At 41.4% G+C, this 24,060-nt stretch overlaps 1 protein-coding gene across 3 annotated transcripts; it reads right to left on the bottom strand.

The window, feature by feature from the left end:
• On the bottom strand, window positions 4,775-22,981 carry LOC109223180 (protein BREAST CANCER SUSCEPTIBILITY 2 homolog B-like). Of its 3 annotated transcripts, none has more exons than XM_019387389.1 (21): window positions 22,730-22,981; window positions 22,493-22,648; window positions 20,950-22,053; window positions 20,746-20,870; window positions 20,505-20,659; window positions 10,686-10,808; window positions 10,412-10,609; window positions 10,253-10,334; window positions 10,111-10,161; window positions 9,945-10,020; window positions 9,722-9,833; window positions 9,587-9,658; window positions 7,328-7,526; window positions 7,077-7,259; window positions 6,795-6,937; window positions 6,667-6,729; window positions 6,362-6,572; window positions 5,757-5,924; window positions 5,601-5,680; window positions 5,360-5,492; window positions 4,775-5,141 (listed from the first exon to the last, which is right to left on the bottom strand). In XM_019387389.1, the coding sequence occupies exons 1-19, from the start codon at window positions 22,869-22,871 to the stop codon at window positions 5,630-5,632; spliced, it is 3,414 nt and encodes a 1,137-aa protein (XP_019242934.1). In that variant the 5' UTR covers window positions 22,872-22,981; the 3' UTR covers window positions 4,775-5,141; window positions 5,360-5,492; window positions 5,601-5,629. The 3 variants fall into 3 exon arrangements, with proteins under 3 accessions (XP_019242934.1, XP_019242933.1, XP_019242935.1); XM_019387388.1 differs by having other exon boundaries at window positions 5,618-5,680; XM_019387390.1 differs by having other exon boundaries at window positions 5,618-5,680; window positions 20,746-20,855.

Below are 24,060 nucleotides of genomic sequence, written 5' to 3'. Positions count from 1 at the left end.
CCTTTCGCAGGAGCGGGACCGCAGATGCGTTCCCCAAACCGCAGAAGCGGAAACCGCTGGGCAATAAGCTCTTTTAATTCGAGCTCAAGGTCATTTATTTCACTCACTACTTCACACTTGGGCGATTTGGGTGCTTCTAAAGAGAGGATTTCAACATAGTATTGTAAGGTAAATAATCTCCCTCCATTCTTAGTTTAATTACATGAACATTAGGTAGATTAAACACTAATAACTAAGTAAAAATCAAGGGTTAGAGCTAGACCTAGGATTTTAATAAAACTAAGATTTAAGCATGTAATTTGCTATGTAATGAACTAGAAATGATATATTATTGATCCTTAGGTTGTAGAGAACAACTTCCTTCGAAAAAATCTCGGAATCCGGGCACGTGGGTCCGGGGTCGGAATTTAGGAAACTTGTGAAAAGGGTTGGGAAATGGCTTAAATAGCTAGAATTCGATCTTGTAAACTTATATTGACTAGTTCTTACTTCCTTTAACTAGTTTGTGATCGTTTGGCTCCTACTTGAGGGCTTGGACTTGTTTTTGATATTGGAAGTGCGCTTTGGAGCGAGGTGAGTCTCCTTTCTAACCTTGTAAGAGGGAATTGTCCTCATAGGATTAATAAATGAGAATTTGCTGCTAAATGCAGGGGCTACGTACGTACTAGGTGACGAGAGTTCGTGCGTAGCTACTATGATGATAATTGCTTGGGTAGTTTAGGACCCACATCATACCTAATTTGGAGTTATCTTTATTTTAAATTGCCAATATGATCATTGATGATATGCTAGAGACTTGAGAGAAATGAAAAGTGAACATATGAACTTGTTGAACCTTTGTAAAAGTTTCCTTGTATATAAATGAGCCTTGTGTGCATTCTTGATATTTTTTTGTTAATTATGGATCGGGCCAATTGCCTCGGTGAAAATAGATGCATCTATGGTACGGGCCGTTCGACCCTCGGCAGTGCACAATTTATTTTTCGTTGGAGCGGGCCGTTGACCTCGGCATGATTGCGCATGATATATATATGCTAAAGCTTAGACATGACAAGATTGCTTGTTAAGTATGTAAAAGGGAAAATAGTAACTGAAATATGGTCAAGGACATGATTATGGCCTTCATCATAACTTGTTGTTTAATGGAAATCTTCATGCTTTATATAGCACATTATTATTATATTATCTTGACCCTAGTAGGTATCAAGTCGACCTCTCGTCTCTACTTCTTCGAGATTAGACGGGATACTTACTGGGTATATATTGTTTATGTACTCTTACTACTCTTCTGTACTTAATTGTACAGGATCTAAGGCTGATACATCTGGTTACCGATCTGGTGCGCGACCTTGAGTTTGTGGCAGAGACTTCCACGGTGAGCTGCTTCCCTTCCTATGCCGCTCAACAGCCGGATGGAGTCTTCCTTTACCTTTTGCTGTCTTTCTTTATCTCAGACAGTAGGATATAGATGATCTTTTGTATATTCTACTAGATGCCCGTACTTGTGACACCAGGTCTTGGCACACACGCATTAGTAGACTTATTCTTTTGGATTTGTAATATTATGTTACCTACAGTATCTATCTCTTTTAGTCCTAAATCCAAATTGGAATGGTTATTTCACTTAAATCCTAATAAAATCAACATAAGATGTTAGAAATGTTCCGCAGTGGCTTGCCTAGAAACGGTGTCGGGCGCCCTCACAACCTATTATGGAAATGGGTCGTGACAACATGGTATCAGAGCACTAGGTTCACGTAGGTCTCACAAGTTATGGGAAAACCTAATAGAGTCTTGTAGATTGGTACAGAGACGTCGGTATTTATCTTTGAGAGGCTATAGGTTACTAGGAAAGACTACTTTTTATTCATTTCCTATCGTGTAGTGGCTAGTGTACTAAATTTCCCTCTTCTATTCTCTCACAGATGGTGAGGACACGTACCGCGGACGTTCCGGACCCGGGAGGAGCTGCTCCCCCCGTTGCTAGAGGCCGAGGTAGAGGCCGGGGGAGGGCACCGGCCCGTGGTAGGGGACGAGGGCGTCCCAGAGCCGTTCCAGTTGCACCACCAGTAGATCCAGCGAGGGATCCCATCATTGAGGAGCAGGGCGAGGTGCCCGCAGCTGAGCCTACCCCGGTGGATTTCATGACAGCACCGGGATTTTAGGAGGTCATGGGCCGCATGCTACGGTTCATGGACACTATGACTCAGGCTGGTTTATTTCCAGCAGACCCAACTGCTTCACATGCATGAGGGGGAGCCCAGACCCCTACTGCTCAGGCTCCAAGTCATGCAGCTGCAGTATATCAGACTCCAGGTGCACTACCCGCAGATGGGGCTTAGCCAGTTGCTGCATTGGCACCTCAGCCCAGGACGGCGATCCGCAGAAGTTATTGGACATATGGACTCGGCTGCACCCTCCAGTCTTCGGGGGTGAGCATCATGAGGATGCCCAGGACTTTATTGACACGTGCAGGGACAGACTGCACAACATGAGGATATTGGAGTCGCATGGAGTTGACTTCACTACTTTTCAGCTTGAGGGCATGGCCCGTAGATGGTGGCAGTCTTATGCACTTAGCAGGCCAGCATATGCTCCTCCCCTCACCTGGGGTTAGTTCACACAGTTATTCCTTGATCGGTACATTCCACCCTCTGAGAGGGAAGAGTTGCATCATCAGTTTGAGCATCTAGAGCAGGGTCAGATGTCAGTGACCGATTATGAGGCGAGGTTCTCTGAGTTGTCTCGCCATGCACTTATGATACTCCCCACAGAGGCAGAGAGAGTACGGAGATTCGTTGCAGGGTTACACCCCACTATCCGGTTGGGTATGGACCGAGAGGTAGAGACGGGCACAGGGTATCAGCTAGTACTTGAGATTGCTCGCAGGATTGAGGGTTACCGTCTGAGGGGTAGAGAGCAGATGCAGCAGGATAAGAGGGCCAGATTCTCTGGAGAGTTCAGAGGCGCCCCAGCTATGGGTAGAGGTCAGCTCAGCAGGCCCCAAGTTTCAGCACCACCGCCTGCGCGGGGTGCTCCAGCGCGCTCCTATTTCTGCGCCATGCCAGAGAGTTCTTATCGCCCGCCAGCTATTCAGGGTTCATCCAGTGGGTATCCAGGTCCTCTGGATTCTTCCAGTTCTTATTTCAGTGCTATGCCGGAGAGTTCATACCGCCCACCGGCTATTCAGGCTTCTTTTAGTGGGTCTTCTGGTTTTCAGAGTCAGCCATCCGGACAGAAGGTCGTCGCACCATGTTGTTTTGAGTGCGGAGACCCGGGTCACATGAGGAGATACTGCCCCAGGCTTAGGGGCAAGGCAGTGCAGCAGGGGCAGCAACCCATGACTCCAGCACTAGGGGCCCAGCCACCTAGAGGTGGAGGACAGACTGGTAGAGGCCGTCCCAGGGTGGAGGCCAGACGGGGAGAGGTCATCCAGCTACTACTCAGTCAGGTGGAGGCCAGACAGCCGGTGCTCCAACTAGATTGTATGCCCTTCCGGCCAGGCCAGATGCATTGGCCTCAGATGCCGTCATCACAGGTATTATTTTCGTCGGTGGTAGGGATGCTTCGGTATTATTTGATCCGGGGTCTACTTATTCATATGTATCATCTCTGTTTGCTCGTTTGCTCAAGGTTTTAAGTTAATTTTCGAATCAGTAACTGTGACTCAAATATTAGTTCAACAAACCAAATTTATTTGGGTGGTGAAAATTAGATTTTTAACAAGCTTAAATATGTCGGTTTAAATTTTGAATTTGATTTTGTGAGAAATTTGGAGTGGGTGTTTTTTAGACTTGTTAGAAATAGTATAAAGATGTTGTACATAAAATATGAAGTCATTTAAGGAGATTTGGACTGGTTTTGAACAAGAATTGCAACTGAAAATCGTGGAAGAAGTTCGTCTACGGAAACTTGTATAAAGGTTTATAATAGTGTATAAGATATGTTTATACACTATTATACAATATTATACATAATTATACAAAAAATTGACTTCGTCTTCTTTCTTGCGTTATTTCTAAAATTTAACTCAAATCTACTCCAAATCACTTCAAATTTAAATTTTGAACTCCTTTTAATATTTTCAATCAATTGGAACAACACCCGATCCAAACAACTAAACAACTCAAAAAGTCCTATTTTTGAAAGCAAAGCTTTGAATAGCCTTCAATGGTGGACTTCGACTCTTCAAGTTTTTTACATTGCAACCAGGTGACGTAATGGGAGAAGCAGTAATGCGGACGGCCCCTTGAAGCATATATAAAAGATGTGAAAAGAAGAGAGAGTGAAAGTAATGGTTGTGAGAACACAAATTTAACTCCATAACTTTTAGAAGCAATGGTTGTAAGAACACAAATTTTGAATTTGCAAGAGCTAGTATTTTCAAAATATGTACAATATGAGCTAGGTCGGATAAAACTTAAAAACATGAGCCATTTTTTATTATGGTGTAAAGTCATGTGTATTTTCTTGTAATTTTTTCTTAAAACACTATCTTTCGAACAAGAAGAGGAGTCGAATATAAATTCGTTATCTTTCTATTAATTGTCTTTGCAATATTACCATGACTTTTACAATTGCGAGAAGCACAGCCAAATTTACTAACTTTAGATAAAGCATAACTTGTACTATTACCACTTCAGATTATTTGATCTACAGTTAGATGTACTACTCCCTAAAGGTCCTTGCTCCTTCAAAGTTTAACAAGTAATCAATCAAAGTAGCTAACCCACCCCCAATGACCCACAGAAATATAATGATATGTTTACCAATATTAACCCAAATCATGATTAATTCATTAAAAAAGTTTCAAACATGCTCTCCAATGCTACAATTCCTTTGGCCTATTTACCCAAAAAAGAGTACGAATCCTATGTTAAACCAAGCTTTCTCCCTAAATATATTAGGTACAGAGATTAAACCTTCATGATGGGAAATGTAGTCACATAAACACATAATGCGAGACAGAAAAGTTGATGCTAAGATGACGGAAACTAAAACCAACAAAAGTAGTTGCTAATGGTTGAAGCCAACTTAATTAAAACAAAAGGCAGTTTGTTTTAGTGACAGCAACTCCTGGACTTCTATTCAACCACAGCAAAATCCTAATATTGGCAGGATCATTTTGCCTTGTAGTGACCCTACAAGATGCGTAAGAACAAAAAGAAGATAAAGATTAGTACTTTTGTGCATCATAGATGACAAGATTTAAGAAGAAGTTGGAAATAATAGGGACATCCATTGACAGGAGTAGCATATTAGGGCGACTAATAAAACTGAATAATCAAATAAAATGTACTGTTCAAAGTCGCGCCAGTGTCTTGTAATTGAATTGTCCTTAAATTATCTGTTGACTTACCGACTGATATCTCCGCAGTGCATCAAGTTTGCAGAAGACTAGACATATATAAATAGGTCTCACTATATATGGCATCAAGTTGCAGCCCTTAAAGGAGTACATCTTAATCCTCTTCATTAGCTAGGATACAAGCCTGCAGTATTACGCGCACCATCAAGTCCTACTATGATATTAAATTCAGCCTACACTCCATTCTAAAGGAAAAAGAAGAAAGAAGAAATAAGAAAACTGATTAAGTTACCTCGGGAAATTACTTACCAAACTTCAAGTTCAGCGGCAGCTAATTATAGATAGAACTTTCCCCCTAAGCTTTTCAAGTCTCTGCATAATGAAAGAATAGAAGTTTGAAAAAATGCAGCTAATATATAATATCATGACCAAACACCAGGACACATACCGAACCAGAAATCTTTGCCCATCTTTCAGCAGAAGCGCTGGCTTCTTTCAGATGAGAACAATGTGAATGATCAAAATTTAAATAATAGGTCGAATTTTCTGTTGCTTCAGCTACCCAGAGGTTATTAACATTATCTCTTGCTCTCTTGATGAGATTGCAAAAGGAAACCTGCAAAAACTTCATTGTTTCAGCTGTGGATACTGGATACAAATTAGAGAAACACCATAGACTTAAACATTTGAGTTTTACTCTACAGCATAACCCTTTAAATTCATTAATCAGGAATACTGTGTAGTGCATCAATGACATGATGTTCTGCATGGATACATGCAAAGACCATGAGAGAAAAGTTGCCTGCTTATAAAAGTTGTAGTAGTAAAAACACGGGCCCAGATGCCATTAAGCAACAGAACCGTTAGAGTTGAAGTTAATGATATACCACCATATCCTGTATAAAAGAGGATTTTCTGAATGTTTTATATCTAATTGTCATTAGACGAAAAAGGATGATAAATACGCAATAAGTTGCTTCCAGAAAATCAAAGGTTCAGTACTGGTGGCTATGAGGAAAACCATGTACCGCAAGTAGTTTACTCCTTACTCACCACAGACCCTACAAGATTAGAGTTTATTGGTGCAAATGAATCAGTTTCTACGCATGGTGAGGTGAAGCTAGTGGCCATCACGGTTTCTGATTCATCATTGGAATCACACGTAGATGTGGATCCATCAGCTACAAATACCCACTGCTTACTTTGATGAGCTTCTGTATACAGCTGCCCCACAAAAACAACCACTGCAGCGATATCAAACTCCCTGAATGAACCAGAGAAACACAATAAGTGAATAAAGAAGTTTCTCGCTTCAGGAGCACAAGTGTTGATTCCAAGATTTTACCACCAGAACCAACCTGGACATAGGAACTTCACCCAATTTACTCAATGGAACTGATCGGCGAGGACAAAAAAAGGGCCTGCAGGAACAGGTATCAGATATATAAGTTCGTGCAGTAAAAGGATGAAAGCAGCATATACTTACTCAAAACCCTCAATTTCCATAGGAGACAAAGGCCGCCATTTGGCTGTGGACCCTTTTGCTTGCAAATAAAGGGTGCTCGAGTCTGAGCTTATCGGTGTAAGCCCTGTAACAGCAAAAGCTTGACCCTCTGCAAGCTCGGATTGCTATAAAACAATCAGTTAGAGATGGAAGTAGTACAGAATTGAGAAATATATTAGCAAAAATGAGGGGATATAAGATTAAAGAAAAAAATTCAGAGCAAAATCAGATAACCAAGAGGATATTAAAGCTCATTTTCACTACCTGTTTCTCAGTTGGATTCCAAATTGTAATTAAGCCTTCCTGTGGGCAGCACTTCGATGGAGTACTTTTGCTAGTCAATCCAACAACTCTAACTCGCATAAAAGGAGTGACGTCTCTTTCAGCAAGTCCAGCAGCTTGCAAAGCTTTTTCAAGAGATTTCTGCAGGTCAGACTGCCTCGATGCCTGAAAATGACGAAAAGGAATCATGACTAACCAACCTCCTATAGTAAAGCAAGTATAAAAGAACACACCTCCAACTTTGCTTGATAGGATGCAAATGCATTCAACTGTTCTTTAGACATCTCTGCCATCAGAAGTTCTGGTTCTGCAGCTCTCTCTAGTATCTTCAAAATTCTTGCCCCTTCTTCACTTTCATGGTCACTTCCAATGTACGCATCTCTCTTTGCCCTTTGAGATTCTGAGGTTATTCCCTCCACAACTCTACATCGTCTAGATTGATAATTCACAAATATATGTCTTATCAATAAATATCACAGATATTCATAGAAAAAACACATCAAATAGTTTTTAAAGAGCATTGCATGAAAGTGGGACTTGTATTGGTAAATACAACAAATCCAAGAGATAGGCATGATAGAAAGGATCTCTATCCTAGAATGTCAGTTTCTTAATATGAAAGAGGGAAAAAACTGACAGTGAAAACAATGACATAGCAAGCAGAACCTTTTGGCTTCTCTATTGAAAAACTCACAAGCTTGATTATGTTACAGAAACTTATTAAGCTTTATGAAGACATTTTTCCATCATAATTTGCAAAATTGGCTCGAGCGCTTGCACTATGTTTCAGAAGAAAAGGCTAGCACCAGCTTCTCGTAACTAGAGCTGGATCAAGCTTTTTGATATTGAGCAAACTGTACATTTGTACTTTTGTTTACTGTCACTTCTCGTCATTCTTTATTTTCAACCACCAGACTAATAATTCAAACCAAACCCAGCTGCTCAATCCACCAGTCGGTACCACCTAGCCGTCAAACAAGCCATACAGATACATACAACCAAACATATTTTTGTGTTATGCATAATTCATTTAAAGAAACATCTTCATTCCCCATAGATTGGATTTACCAGATGATTTGACTGCATTTCAACAGAGTGATACTGGTTTGCTGGAGGATGTCAATCAATTTGATGAGGGCAGACAATTGGCCGCTGTTAAAATTGAAGGCTTACTAAAGCAACTTTAACTGGAGAGTTGTATGATAGGTCTCGTTCAAGAATTACCTAAGCTCAACCCCCGTGCACACAGGGGAAGGAGTGAACATTTAGCCACATTGAGTTGTCCAATCCTTTCTTATGTCCACTCCTCCTTGCATTCATTTAACAACTATTCTCCGCTGCCTGTTCTATTTTTCTCTAATAGCACAAAAAATTTAGTGATTTATTTGATGTTATTCTTTCAGCTCAGTGCAAGTTATTTTCATTGATCCTTTGCCTAATACAAAAAGAGACACTATCCGCATTGTCCATTAACCTCATTTTCATGCCTCATTCCAGTATTCAACTATGACCAGAATGGTTGAACCGCTTAAATCTTAAAGCAAAGGTCAAATGTTTTGAGTAGTAAATATATCCAAGTGAAGATTTTTAGGTGTTCTCATGCAATTTGCGACTGTTGTAGTTACCAAAATTATAGTCAAATTAGTTGACATATACCATTACTCAATTCCATTGACGTTTTTCATTTAAAAACTAATCTGCTATCCAATTCTTGATAGCTATTGCTAATATAATATATTGATACAGATGTGTGATCCATCGAGCTTTTGATGAAAATCACACATAATAGTAGCGGGAAGTAAGGATCACCTTACAGATAAACCAACTGTGACACTTTTATATATGTTGCACCCAGGAAATCATATTTATTGAATAAATCAAATGTGGACTTAAGAGTGATCAATAAGATTATTGCCATGAATGTTACTAAACTAGCATCAGACAACAGTGGCCTACAATGAAGGAGTTGAGGCACATTTCTTGATGTATCACGGGTTTCAGATGAGGAAAAACCAAGAAGCTAGTACTGCAAATTGCAAGAAGTTGGAAGGAAGATACAAAGGTCAGAATGCCAGTTTATTACAAGAAGATATTCAAGTAAGCATGTGATAGCAGCAAATGGTCACAGGACGAAATGCATTTTGTGGACATATTGGATGTTTATAAATGATGCAATTCAAATCGACCGTCTGAAGGGATAAAGATAGAAGTGGGAAGCGCATAGCTATTAAATTGTTCAAAAGCTAGGCAGTACTTGCTTGATGCAAGGAAGAGAGCCAAACTCATTTCCATTCTCATCCAGAGGCAAGGATTGGCTGTATCAGTTGAGTTTTTTTTTCCCCTTTAAGTGATAGTTTTTACCAATTAAAGAAAGAGTGATTCATTTCTTCCAGCTAAAAAACAAAAATGTATGCAATTCTAAAAATGAACTCATAATGTAGATATCAAGTGAAGGATGGAGAGAAATCTTTTAGCAAGTTTGCAAGTATCACCTTTGATTAAAAGACTGCATCTCTTTAGCTTCCATCCTTTCAGATCTTACAACGAAACCACCATTCCTTAACCTGGATGTCATAGATTTTCATCAGACTCAAAACTAATTTTCTTCCGTAACAAATTTCAATTACCTTTCCCTGTAGAGAACAGGATATATCCTTGAAATTCCGACCAATGTAAGTGGAACAGAACCTCCACCATCCTTGATTGACAAAAATGATAATGGAATGGCACCACCTTTACCTAACAACATTTACATGAAGCAGGATGGGCCAAAAGGGGAAAGAGAATACTTTAATGGCATTGTCAGGATGTAAATGCAGGTCATAAGTTCTTGGTATGACTAATGCTTACATAACCCCAAACGAGATGCCCAATGAGCTCTATATGCCCCATTTATATGCAGTAGCAAACTAGTCGTTCCTGACACCTGAAATTGATGCACACCTTTAGTAATGACAATAGAAACTTGAAAAGCCCATGAAAGCACCAATATATAGAAGCTGCTAAAGGCAACAACCTCAAGTGGTGAAACAGGACCTGTCCAGCCACAGAATCGAGCTCCCCAGATCTTTAGATGACAAGATAAGCTGTAAGCAATATGAAATTCTGATAGTCTCTTACACAAAGGATAGACTACAACCATTAATTTAATGTGGTACCCTAAGCTTTTGGCCAACAAACAGCTTTCCAGCAGCCAACTTCTTGGATAATAGTATATCTAAGACAGCAGTAATTGAATACCTGTGAAACAAACAAGTTCTGCATGATTCATGAAATCCAACTTATAATATGGTGATAGATATTAATATTTTTCTTACCACCCATCTGTCAGTTCAATTTTTGCACAAGCTCCATTTTCGGTCGTGTCAGACAAAGAAAATTGAGGTCCAACTGGGGAGTTGCAAATTGAATAGACCTTGGAAATGCAGAGCACCATCATCGAAGAAGGTGGGACGTCTCCTTCTAGAATTCTCTTAATTGCAGATCGATGACCATAATTTACTTCTCTTTCATATCTGCCCAAAGGATGAATTGATGTTTTATTCTACCTCTGAAATCCAAGAGAAAATGCAAAACTGACTCAATTTATACCTGTACTTTAATTCTTCAAGTACATTGCAGATTGTCAAAAGCTTCCCAGAAAATTTGGTACTATAACACCTCTCATAAGATGCAAGTTTCCAAACAATCCACTTATAGTGATTTGTAACCCACCTATTGGAATGATGAAGAATGTGTAAGCAGGTCATATTGAAGAACAATTTAAAAGGCAGACGAATTTTGATAGACATACAACAATATTAAGCGATAGAATTGTCTATGAGGAGCACCATTAGTCAGATACAAAATATCATTAATCAGGAGAATTGAGAAGTGTGCCACTGTATTTGAGAAGCTAACCATGTAGCAGATGCTCTAGCTAAATGGAGTACAGAAAATGATGATTTGAGTACCTCATCCTTCAACGAGTATCAGACGCCTTTCTCTCTCTCTCTCTCTCTTTGATAAGCCTAACGGTAACATCTCCATCTCCACCGGCAAATCCCCAGCGTCGGCAATTGTCCAGGTGAACTAGGTAAGTACTCGTTCCTCTCTTTCTCTCTCCCCGCGTCTCTCTCTTTCTTCCCCTTTCTTTTAACCCTAGCAGCAACTTGGCCGGCGACCGGCGATCCACCGGCGCCGTCTCGTCTTTCTTCTGCTTTTCCGGCCCAACCACACCACCCTCCTCTGTGTTTCCCTTTCTTCAAACCTTTCCTCTTCGCACCACTGTTTCTTGGACCGGCACTGTTTTCCAGCGACCGTTCCGGCGACAGTCCTCTCCTTTTCTTGGTCCCGTGGTTTGTTGTGTGTGTTTCAGGTAGCACTTTTGCTTGCTGTTTGGTGACGGGTGGGAAGTGCACGGGCAAGCATAGCAGAGCAGGCCATTTGGCAGTCACAAAGGGCTGGACGTTGGGCTCCAAAGCACCCAGGTTATACTCGCGGGAATTGCTGCGACTGCCCTGGCAAGCGCGAGGCATACGGGCGAGTAGAGCGGAGCATCACCGGGTGCATCAAGTCATATTTCCAGGTTCTTTCCATCGGGAGTTGGTACCTCCCTTTTTTTTTTTTGAATTGGTAACTATTGTATATATTAATAATATCAGTATGAAAACCAAATTTACATGAAGAGGATAAGTAGATGTTCTGATTTGAGACCTAGCAAGTTCCTAGTATGTCTATGATTGTCAATGTATCTTCTGTGTAAATCTGTTTACACCAAAAACAAAAAAGAAGAATACAATTGAGTTTGATCTTCTGTACTGGATTGCTTCTATCTTCAAAACATCTAGCGTTCCTTTCCCTCCAAATTGTCCACCAGATACAAGCCGGGACAGTCCTCCATCTATCTCTACTAGTTGCTTCAGCTCCAGCTTCTTCCCAGCTATAAAGAACATCTTTAAGCATGTATGGCATTGACCATGAAATACCCCTAAGACTAATAAAGATTTTCCATAGTTGATCTGTAATCTTGCAATGTAGAAATAAATGGCTGATAGTTTCAGCATTTTCCCCACATAGAAAACATCTTGAACACAGAGAAATTCCCCTTTTTATGAGATTATCATGGGTTAATACCGCCTCCTTTGCTAGTAGCCAAGTGAAGCATGCTACCTTGTATGGAATCTTTGTTCTCCATATATGTTTCCAAGGCCATGCGTCTACCTGTTGATTATTATGATTCAAAATCTTATATGCATCCTTCACCTGATAAACCCCTCTGTTGTGCCTCTGCCTTCAAAGTGAATCAAACCCTTCCTGTAATCCTTTAAATGCTTCCAGCTCTTTGTAAAGGTCAGCTAATCTTGTTATCTCCCAGTCATTCAACCGTCTTCTGAGAGCGATTTCCCATCCTTGATGACTCCCCATATCAGCTACTGTCCTATGCTGGTTTTGTGCTAAACCAAACATATCGGGGTATCTTTCCTTTAAGCTTCCGTGTCCCAACCAGTTATCATTCCAGAATGATGTGTTCCTTCCGTTGTTCACTCTTATGGAAGAGTGATGCTTCATTATAGGCCAAAGTTCTCTGATGGATTTCTACACACTTACACCATATGATGTTCTGACTTTTTTTGACACCCAGTTATTTTCCTCACCATACTTAGCTTTGATCACTTTGCCCCATAAAGATTGGGGTTCTTGAGAGTACTTCCATAACCATTTCATTATAAGAGCCTTGCTTTGATTCTTCAAATTCCTTATTCCTAAACCATCTTGTTTTTTAGCCAGTGTGAGTGTCTTCCATTTAAGTAAAGGGAAGACCTTTTTCTCCTTATTGTCTTGCCAAAGGAATGATCTTCGTAGTTTGTCCAATCTCTGTAAAATGCCGGCAGGAATTGGGAACAAAGACATCATATAAGTAGGAAGTGAGTCTAATACTGAGTTGATTAGAACTAGCATGCCCCCCAATGATAGGTATTGCGATTTCCATCTTGACAACTTCTTCTCACACTTTTCTATGACTGAATATTGCTCTTTCTCCGGTTGATGTGCAATCCCGAGACTCCCTCAAATAAAACCAAAATGATCCTTCGGAATCTAAGTTGTTCCTTTTCAGCGTCACAGAAGACTAGAGTATCATCACCATATTGGAGATGTGTGATCTCTAGATTGTTTGCCCCACTCCTGTTTACCTCAAAACCTTTCACCCATCCACTGACTTTAGCCGTTTTGATCATGTTGTTCAATCCTTCCATGGCTATAATGAATAGAAAGGGAGATAAAGGATCACCTTGTCTTAGACCTCTGTGTGAATGGAAAAAACCTTTAGGAGATCCATTTATGAGAATGGAGAATGTTACAATAGATATGCAAAATTTTATCCATCTATTCCATTTCTGCCCAAAACCCATTTGTTCTAACATTTTGAGTAGGAAGCTCCAATTTACATGATCATAGGCCTTCTCAATATCTAATTTGCATAAGATTCCAGGTTCTTTCTTTTTGATTCTTGAATCCACAGCTTCGTTGGCAATCAACACTGCATCTATTAGTTGTCTTCCTTTGATGAAAGTCATTTGTTGAGCATCGACAATTTTCCCTACCACCCAAGTCTTTCAGTCAAGACTTTTGAGAGCAGTTTGTAGAAGCTCCCTATCAGACTGATCGGTCTGAAATCTCTCAATTCTTTCGCACCTGTCTTCTTTGGATCAAAGCTATATATGTTGCATTGAAGCTTTTCTCAAACATATCCTGGGAATGGAAGTTGTTGAAGGCCTCCATGATGTCTTCCTTCAAAATGTCCCAACACTTTATGAAAAAACCCATTGTGTATCCATCCGGACCTGGGGCCTTGTCACTTGCACACATCTTCAGACAGCTCAAAACTTCTTGTTCCTCAAAGATACTCTGTAAAGACTCCCTCTCTGATTCAGAAATTCTTGGACTATTTTCGAAATTGACCGTTGGTCTCCACTCTTCAGGTTCTGTGTATAACCCCTTGTAGAATTCAATGATCTCGTTCTCTATTCTGTCTGGATCCTCGACTACTTCATGTCGAATCAATAGTTGATCAATGTTGTTGTTTCTCTTGTGTGCATTAGCAGTGCGATGGAAAACTTTTGTATTCCTGTCCCCTTCTTTGAGCCACAGAGCTCTTGATTTCTGTCTCCATGCACTTTCTTCGTTCTTGAGTTGTTCCTCAATCTCCATTAGAGTAGCTGCCTTCCTCACTGATTCCTCCTCTGTCAGCGCTCTTAGTTGTTGTGTTACCTCAAAACCTGCGAGTTGACTCAACAATTTTGATTTTTGCAATCCCAAATTACCTTCACAACTTCTGCTCCATTCTTTTAGCTTGCCCTTGAGAGCTTTTAACTTGCAAGCTAAAATATAATCTGGTCTTCCTGAGAATTCAAAATATGTCCACCAGTCTCTAATTCTGACAACAAAACCTTCCACATTCAGCCACCAATTTTCAAACTTAAAGTATGATTTAGCTTGTTCCCAAGCACCACAGTATAGAGCCACAGGTGAATGGTCAGAAATCAGCCTTTGTTGGATAGTTTGCTTGATGTTTCTGAAACTTTCATCCCATTCTTCTGAAATGAGAAATCTATCAATTCTTGAAGCGGTTGTATGATTGCCCCCTTTGAACCAAGTATAGTAGCCTCCTTCAAGTCGAAGATCTATCAACTCCATATCTTCTATAAAATCCGAGAATTCCACCATCGCTCTGGACCTCCTTGAACATTCCCGTTTTTCAAAAGGGTACCTTGTAACGTTAAAATCACCACAAACCGCCCAAGGACCTTCCATCAATCCCCTCACTGCACCAATTTCTCTCCATACTATTTTCCTTTCTATTCTGCAATTTGGGGCATACACTCATGTTATGTGACATTGAAAATTCTGTAAAAGAGCCTCGAACTTGCAAGTCAAAGTGTATGCACCAGTCAGTAAAACCTCCCATTTCCATACTCTGCAATCCCATAATAACAAAATCCCCCCTCTCGTGCCGCTAGCTTCTAAACTTGCATACCTCACCCATCTCTCACCCCATATTTGATTGACTATTTCCTTGATATCCCCCTCCACTTTTGTCTCTTGCATGCATATAATGTCTGCCCTCCAGTTCTGCACTTGACTTTTTATGATCTCCTTTTTCTTTTTGTCGTTTAATCCCCTTACATTCCAGGAAATTACTTTGATCTTCATATTGAAATGATTGATAGATCTCTTCCCCTACTCCTTTTCCCGTCACTCTTGAATTTGACATCAAACGAAGTTAATCCTTTTAATTCCAGTGATCCTTTGAACCTTTGTTTCTTCACCTCCAACTCTGTCTCCACCCTTCTAACCTGTCTGCAACTGTCAATTTGCATTAACAACTCCAATGCTTTTCTTCATGGCCTTGAAAATCTACTCCAAACATTTTCCCCAATTTGATCATATTTTGATGGACCCATAGTGTTGCATCCATGTCTTTATCCATTAATGGGTTGTGTTGCTGAACTGCTATAGGAGTCACCTCCTCGATTTCCTAATCTTGTATAGAGCCGAAGTGCTTTAGTTGTTCTTGTTGCTCCAAAGCACTTCCAGCTTGATCTTCCCCCATATTTGTGTTTATGATCTGCTCCCCTGCCTTCTGTTCCAGTCTTGCTATCTCTGCTCCACCTTCTGGCTGATTGCTACTGTTAAGTGTTGCCTTTGGCATCCTTTCAAGGTTTGCATTGGAGATTGGATCCCTTGGATTGGACTCTTTTGCCTTCAAGTAAGAAGGGCCTCCCATTTCCTCAATATAAGGCTTCAGGGTAATTTCATCACAGAACTCACATGAGAGATCATTAAAAATGACGTGTGCAGCCAAATCAGAGTCATAGGACTTCAGCTCGTTGTTTGTCACTTTAATGCTCCGATTTATCGAACTCGAACCATGTGTAAGTTGCACACATGCCTTTCATTTATCAGTGTTTTGCAATATGGTGCATCCCACTTGATTGTTCAAGTATCTCTCTGCTTCAAAGCATTGTTCGTTTTCTGGCATCTTCAGCTCAAATCTTGCCTGTCTTTCAGCCCAGATTGGGATGAAAAATTTGATCCCGTCTCTTTCAATCCCAACCTCATTGGGAATCTTTCCGCCATCACCAACAATTTTAATTCTAGCCCACTTAAGATGATTTTTGAGATCGGTTTCTTCTTTAGTAGCTATCCATCAACCACAGAGATCTCCTATTTCTTTGAAGATCTTTTGTGACCATAGATGTAAAGGAATCCCCATGGCTCTAATCCAGCATGTTTCCACCATTTGTGAGTTTGGAATGCATCCAGCAGTATGATTCCACCATTCCAGATGAAGCTTGAACTTTTTCCATCTCCAGTCTCCTTGCAAAATCTGCTCCGCCATGTATCTGTTCGGAAATTCAAAAAGAAACATGTTGCCAGTCATTTCATACATGTTGACTCCATATGCTTTGTCCCATGAAGCACTGGCTCATCGCCTTATGTCTGCTAAAGTGGGTCAGGGGAGGGTAAGGGGAAAGAGGGAGCTTGTAGATTGAGGATCGGGTTGTGGAACATAAGCACGCTGACGGGTAAGTCTATTGAGTTGGCAAAGATTCTCCAGAAGAGAAAGGTTAATAAAGCTTGTGTCCAGGAGACTAGGTGGGCAGGGCCGAAGGCGAGGAATGCGGACGGGTATAAGTTGTGGTACTCTGGAGTCGTGAGGGGTAAGAATAGAGTGGGTATGTTGGTGGATAGGGATCTTAGAGAGTCTGTGGTTGAGGTTAGGCGAGTGAATGATAGGCTAATGTTTATTAAGTTGGTGATTAGTGAGTGCACCCTCAAAGTAGTTAGCGCTTACGCGCCGCAAGCGGGCTTGGATGAGGAGGTTAAGAGGCGATTTTGGGAGGGCTTGGACGAGATTGTGCGTAGTATTCCACCTACCGAAAGGTTATTTATTGGAGAGGACTTTAATGGCCATATTGGGGTGGTTGCTGGTAGTTATGGCGAGGTGCATGGTGGCTTTGGCCTTAGTGATAGGAACGGAGGAGGTACTTCGCTATTAGACTTCGCTAAGGCTTTCGAGCTGGTGATTGCGAACTCGACTTTTCCGAAGAATGGAGGAGCATCTGGTTACTTTCCGAAGCTCGGCGGTGAAGACTCAGATCGATTACCTTCTCCTCAGAAGGTGTGATAGAGGGTTGTGCAAGGATTGCAAGGTTATCCCGGGAGAGACCCTTGCGACTCAGTATAGACTCTTAGTGATGGACATCGGCATTATGATGAAGAAGAAGAAGAGGTATGCTCGTGGCCGACCGAGGATTAGATGGGGAGCTTTAACCAAGGATAAAGCCCAGGAGTTGGAGGGGAGGTTATCCGCTATGGGAGCTTGGAGGAGTAGTGGAGACGCAAGCACTATGTGGTCAACGACGGCGAACTATGTGAGGGAGGCGGCGAGAGAGGTGCTATGTGTATCGAAGTGTTTTTCGGGCAGGCACCAAGGAGACTGGTGGTGGAATGACATAGTCCAAGGTAAAGTGGAGGCGAAGAAGGTAGCGTACGCGAAATTGGCAGGGAGCACAAGCGAGGAGGAGAGGAGAGCGAATAGAGAGAGGTACAAAGTGGCTAGGAAGGAGGCAAAGCTGGCGGTTACAGAGGCTAAGAATGCAGCGTTTAGCCGTCTATACGAGGAATTAAGGGAGAAAGGCGGGGACAAGAAGTTGTTTCGGCTAGCTAAAGCGAGGGAGAGGAAGGCCCGGGATTTAGACCAAGTAAGGTGCATCAAAGACGAGGATGGTAGAGTATTGATGGGAGAGTCCCAGATTAAGCAGAGATGGTAGACGTACTTTTATGGTCTTCTAAATGAGGAGGGGGGCCGGGATATAGCGCTAGGGGACTTGGGGCATTCAGAGAGTCTCCGAGATTTTAGGTATTGCAGGCGCATTAAGGTGGAGGAGGTCGTGGGGGCTTTGCGTAAGATGAGTAAGGGTAGAGCGACCGGGCCAGATGAAATTCCGGTTGAGTTTTGGAAGTGTATGGGTAGAGCAGGATTGGAATCGCTGACTGGGTTGTTCAATGTAATTTTTAGGACGAAAAGGATGCCGAAGGAATGGAGGTCGAGTACAGCGGTACCGTTGTACAAGAACAAAGGTGATATCCAGTGTTGTAACAATTATAGGGGTATTAAGTTACTTAGCCATACCATGAAAGTCTGGGAGAGGGTGGTGGAGGTGAGGGTAAGGAAGACGACGTCTATATCCGACAATCAGTTTGGGTTCATGCCGAGCCGCTCCACTACGGAAGCTATCCACCATATCAGGAGGTTAGTGGAACAGTACAGGGATAAGAAGAAGGATCTGCACATGGTGTTTATTGACTTGGAGAAAGCGTATGACAAGGTTCCTAGGGAGGTGCTCTGGAGATGTCTTGAAGCGAAGGGCGTGCCGGTAGCCTACATAAGAGCGATCAAGGACATGTACGATGGATCTAAGACTAAGGTTAGGACTGTGGGAGGCGACTCGGAGCATTTCCCGGTTGTTATGGGATTACATCAAGGCTCTGCGCTTAGCCCATTCTTATTTGCCTTGGTGATGGATGCTTTGACACACCATATTCAAGGGTAGGTGCCATGGTGTATGTTATTTGCTGATGACATAGTTCTAATTGACGAGGTGAGGGCCGATGTTGACGAGAGATTGGAGGTTTGGAGACAGACTCTCGAGTCTAAGGGTTTCAAATTGAGCAAGTCTAAGACAGAGTACCTGGAGTGCAAGATTAGCGCTGAGTCAAGGGAAGTAGGCGGGGACGTGAGGCTTCGGTCACAGGTCATCCCCACGAGAGATAGCTTCAAGTACCTTGGGTCGATGATTCAAGGGGACGGAGAGATCGACGAGGACGTCACTCACCGCATAGGGGCGGGCTGGATGAAATGGAGGCTTGCATCTATAGTCTTGTGTGACAAGAAAGTGCCACCGATACTCAAAGATAAGTTTTATAGAGCAGTGGTTAGACCGGCCATGTTGTATGGGGCAGAGTGTTGGCCGGTTAAGAACTCTCATATCCAGAGGATGAAAGTAGCAGAGATGCGGATGCTGAGATGGATGTGCGGGCACACTAGGAAAGACAAGATTAGGAATGAAGATATGCGGAAGAAGGTGGGCGTCGCCCCTGTGGATGACAAGATGCGGGAAGCGAGGCTTAGATGGTTCGGGCACGTGCAGAGGAGAAGCCTTGATGCACCGGTGAGGAGGTGTGAGCGGTTGGCCGTGGTGGGTACGAGAAGAGGTAGAGGGAGACCTAAGAAGTATTGGGGAGAGGTGATCAGGCAGGACATGGTACGACTGCAGATTTCCGAGGACATGGCCCTTGATAGGAAGGCCTGAAGGGTTGTAGGATAGGGGTAGTAGAGCTTTCCTTACTTCATACCGGGGGTGAGGCGGGGTTGGATTAGGGTTGATCTTAGATGGCTTGCAGTTTATGTTGAACCCACACTATTCTTGCTATTTATCTTAGCGACGAGCCTTAGACTTTGGTTACTGTTATTGCATGTCATTCATCTTTTGGTTTTTATGTTTTTGTTACTATTACGGTTTCTACTGGAGTTACTAATGAATTCTCTTTTCTTGTTATTTATTTCCGTCTTTCTGAGCCGAGGGTCTATCGGAAACAGCCTCTCTGCCCTATCGGGGCAGGGGTAAGGTCTGCGTACACATTACCCTCCCCACAGACCCCATTATGTGGAATTTTATTGGGTTGTTGTTGTTGTTATCCTTCAACGAGTTACCTGTAGCAGCTAAAGGTCTATATAGGCTGGATTTTGTTCAAATAATATCCTTCAAGCACAAACAGCAAAAAAAGCATGCTGGTGAAGTATAAGTGTAGTTTAGCATGGGTACTCTGTATCATAGCTGCATTTTTTGTATTTGGATCAAGCTAGAGTAGCTTGTATGTCCTGGAGTATATCAATGCTGTAACTAGTATAGTGGTAGATCTTACTGGAGAGTCTTTTATATCCCCAGTTTGTTTTGCGAGGTAAGGACATAGGGCCCCCCTCTTTTTGATGTAGCCATACAGCGTAATTAACATAAAAATAAAAATAAAAGAATGTTGAGAACCCAATAGACAAGTACACCCATGACTGTAGCTCTAGAGATCAATCCATGGATCTAAGAAAAAGTAGCAGATACAAGTGCCTGTGACTCAACACAGAACTTTATGAGAAAGCTGTAACCAAACCATTTTCGTAGTGTCTGACACAAGCCACCAGACACACAGATGCATAGGCCAATCGGTACCATGACCAACATAACATACTGCTACAAGAGCTAAAAAATTATTGAGTGTAACACTTGAAACTAATTGATTCCTTCTGATAATTGTAGCTATTCTAACGGCTAACAAGATTTCCAAATTGCAAAGAAGTACAGAAATTACTCTTTAGAGACATATTGCATAGAAGCCCCTGATTGAGACAGCATCTCCCAGAAAGACTTTACTCCAATGCAACCTGAGCAAGATTTATCATTGAACACATGAGTTTCAGCAATATCTGGATTCATCCTTCTCACTTCATCTGGCAGATTCTCTAGCTAGATCTCCACAGAACATAACAAGTATCAGCTGCCAAAAACAAAGTCATCAATTGAGGAAAGAAATTATTTCAGTCCATTCTCACCTTGCTCTGGAATGATGGGGGATCCCCAAGATACTCCTTCATATACAATCGTGCAACATGGAATGGATATCGAACTGAAGCTTTTCCTTTTTGAGAGGGTAATTGTGGTGCTGAATTTGAGAATCCTAGTTAAATGATATCAAATTTGTCAAAGAAAGATTTAAGACAAGCCCTAAGGAGTCTATCTACAAACTTCAAATTTACCATTAGAAGCACCGGAATCGTTTCTTTTGAGAGGGGTGACAATTTTGGCAATTCGAGGCTTCTTAAATGGAGAAACAAAACTTCCCCTTCCAGGTTTCCTCTTCTGACCAAAGTTTTGGTTTCTATCTGCAGATCCAGCTCCAATGTTATTTGAGATATTCACCAAAGGACCCCTAGAAGGCCTTTGTAGCAATTTAGGTTTTGAAGGGATGTCATTTTCTCTTAGGTCAATCGCTGCTGAGTTCTTGTTGAATGCTTCTCCATGCTGAGGAATACTATGGTCCGGCCTACTCGTGCTTTCTTTTGCCACAGCATCAAACTCCTTCATCAAGTTACTTGCTGGAGCGAGATTCTCTGTTTTAACCGAAGACTTCTTATGGTACAAAGTTGATCCAAATGGGGGTGTAAAAAGGCTTGACGAGCCACTGCCTTTTGCTGCCGATAAGAGGGAAACAGGAGTATCTGAGTTTAATTCTTTAATGGAGGAGTGATCAACATATTTGTGGTCTTTTGGAAAAGAAAACAATGGATCAACCACATCCTTTTCATCTACAAGACATCCCAGCTCTGGATCTCCAAGCAGACTCCTTGCACGTTTCAATGCCTCAGAAGAAACTGATATTGATCTACCACCAGCAGTATGAAACTTTATCGGAGGAGGTTTATCTGCACGATGCAGAAAATCTGGTACTAACTCCTCCGCTGCACAAACTGAGGAGTTAAGTTTAACATCAAACGGAGACAGTGAAGCTGCTGAAGCTTTAGTAGACCATGTGTTAGCAATCCCCTCTACTGCCACGAAAGGAACTGAACTCCGAAACCCAAAGCGCTCGTCTGAAGATCGATTTTTCTTTTCAGAACCTTGAAATGTTTCACTGTCACCATTTTCTTCCAAGCCCAACAATGCCTTGGCCCTATTAAGACCTGCGGAAGATATACTAACTGCTTTACCAGAGCCTGTCTGGAACATTGAGTTCGACGTGTTAAATTGTTTCTCCAAGCCAGAAAGGAAAAAAGATTCTGGAGCATTAAGAGCTTTCCCTGAGCCTTTCTGGAACGCAGCTTCCTGAAAGGCAAAACTGTTCTCTCTTCCAATCCCTTGTCCTGCATAATAACTTTTATGTATTTGATAATGCATATATCCAGACCACCATAAAAGCAAGAAATTCAAAATATGGACTCATATACCCCACTATCTCTCTACAATTGAGAAACTAAAGAAACTCGAGTTACATGTTACAAAACTACAACATTATATTCCACTGAATAATGCAAGATTGATTTTCTATACATTTTAGGTCAAATTCTGGTTCAGTGTAGACTCATTTCTTCTTCTGCTTCTGATCTTATTTTAAAGTCAAATGTCAGAGTACTGAAGCACGTTGTAGCATAATTAAATACCAGATTTTCTAAACTTAAATTAAGAGTAAGTAATTCCAGCAGCATACCTTTTCAGAAAAATCAAAAGAAGAAACTTTACCAATAGCAAAGAAAACAAAATCAATATAATAAATTATTACTCCTGAAGGATGAAACATGAGACCTGTGTCCCGGACCACATTGTTTTTATCATTAAGGATCGAAAGAGCTCTTGATATCGAAGACTGCTTCACTGCCACAGGCTTCCCGGATCCAGTTCGAAAAACTGGAAAATTCGCCGTGAAACTTGTATCACTACTCCCCGCTAATTTCGATCTTCCTGTATCGATTAATGTAACTTAATGCACGTATTGAAACTTTACGATTTATATAAAGGGGAAAAAAACAATGAAGTAGGTACCTTGACGCAAGAGGTCGGCCATGGATTGGAGCTGCTGAGGAGCTGCTAGGGCTAAGCTCGACTCTTCGATTTTAGTCTCTTCATCGGAGATTTTCCATCGGAAATCATTCCCGGCGGCGGAGTACAACTGCCACGTCGGCATTTTCCGGCAATTTTATGCAATGTCAAATCAATCTGTGAAGAGTAGCTTCGGAAATTTTGTTTGTGCCGAGGAGAATAGGGGGAGCTTATTTGAAAAAGCGGGAAATTTTGTTTCTCTATTACAATACCCGCGCATTCAAGAGCAAATATCATTTGTAGCCCATTGGGCCAAACATATATCATCCCATAGCCACAAATTTACCCATACAATTCATATCCTAAAAATAATAACAACTGGTAGCCGTCGCCTCCCATCCCTATCTTTCTTCCTTACTATCTTTCTTCTTCTCTCTCGCGCCAGAAACCTATGGTTGTGGTTCCATGGACACTTTTCTCTTTCTCTCTCGCTCTCTCTCTCTTTAAAAAGCCTCTTTGGTTTCTCTTGTTGTTAATTCAAAAGTATCGATGGAAACTTCATCTAGGCTGAACGGTTTGACATGACTTTTGACACCATGGGTATCGATTCATCGGTCGATGAGGTACTCTCTGAGGTTCAGTCTACTGTTGTCAACCCTCTTTTCTTGAAGAATAGATCTCTTGAGAAGACCAGAGGTTTCATCTCCACCTTCAGGAACTCAGTCTATCTGGACGGATCAAACTACAAGCAATATCACAAAGTGAAAACAGGAAAGAAGAGAAAATCGTCTAGTCAGGGAACAGAATACGAGGAAGCTGGTACAGAATCTTCACCCGTGATTCTGGTGGTGACATTCGCAGCTGGTTTTTCTTTGCCATCAGATGATGAAGTTATCCAAATATATAACAAGTTTGGGGATCTGAATGAGAAGGAAACAGAAGTGTTACACGATTCAAACAGAAGTGTTAGACTGTCACTTTCAAAAGCATATGCTGGCGCTCTGTGCATACATGCCTCAAGTGTTATATTCCTGAATTGAGAAAAATAACGAGTTAGGATTTGTTTTCAGGTCGAGTGTTCAGGAGATGAATATATGTAGTTTTATCTGTAATGTAATAGAAGAGATGACAATAACAACAACGATTAATAGTATCGACTATCATTATACAATTTGTATACAATAGATATACAAACGGAGACTGTCATTATACAGAAAATATACAAAATAAACTATCAATATACAAAATAGATAGTCACTATACAAAAATATACAAAATAGACTGTTACTATACAAAAGATATACAAAATAGATAGTCACTATACAAAAATATAC

The sequence above is a fragment of the Nicotiana attenuata genome, chromosome 3 (assembly GCF_001879085.1).
Source record: "Nicotiana attenuata strain UT chromosome 3, NIATTr2, whole genome shotgun sequence".
Lineage (NCBI taxonomy): Eukaryota > Viridiplantae > Streptophyta > Magnoliopsida > Solanales > Solanaceae > Nicotiana > Nicotiana attenuata.
This window is presented reverse-complemented; position numbering and strand designations above follow the sequence as displayed.

Excerpts from the sequence above, each read along its gene's own strand:
- LOC109223180 (XM_019387389.1), bottom strand. The coding sequence starts at position 22,871 with ATGCCGACGTGGCAGTTGTACTCCGCCGCCGGGAATGATTTCCGATGG. Across the intron at positions 6,730-6,794 it reads ATGGAAATTGAGGGTTTTGA|GCCCTTTTTTTGTCCTCGCC; the intron begins GTAAGTATATGC and ends CTGTTCCTGCAG. Across the intron at positions 5,925-6,361 it reads CTAATCTTGTAGGGTCTGTG|GTTTCCTTTTGCAATCTCAT; the intron begins GTGAGTAAGGAG and ends AAGTTTTTGCAG.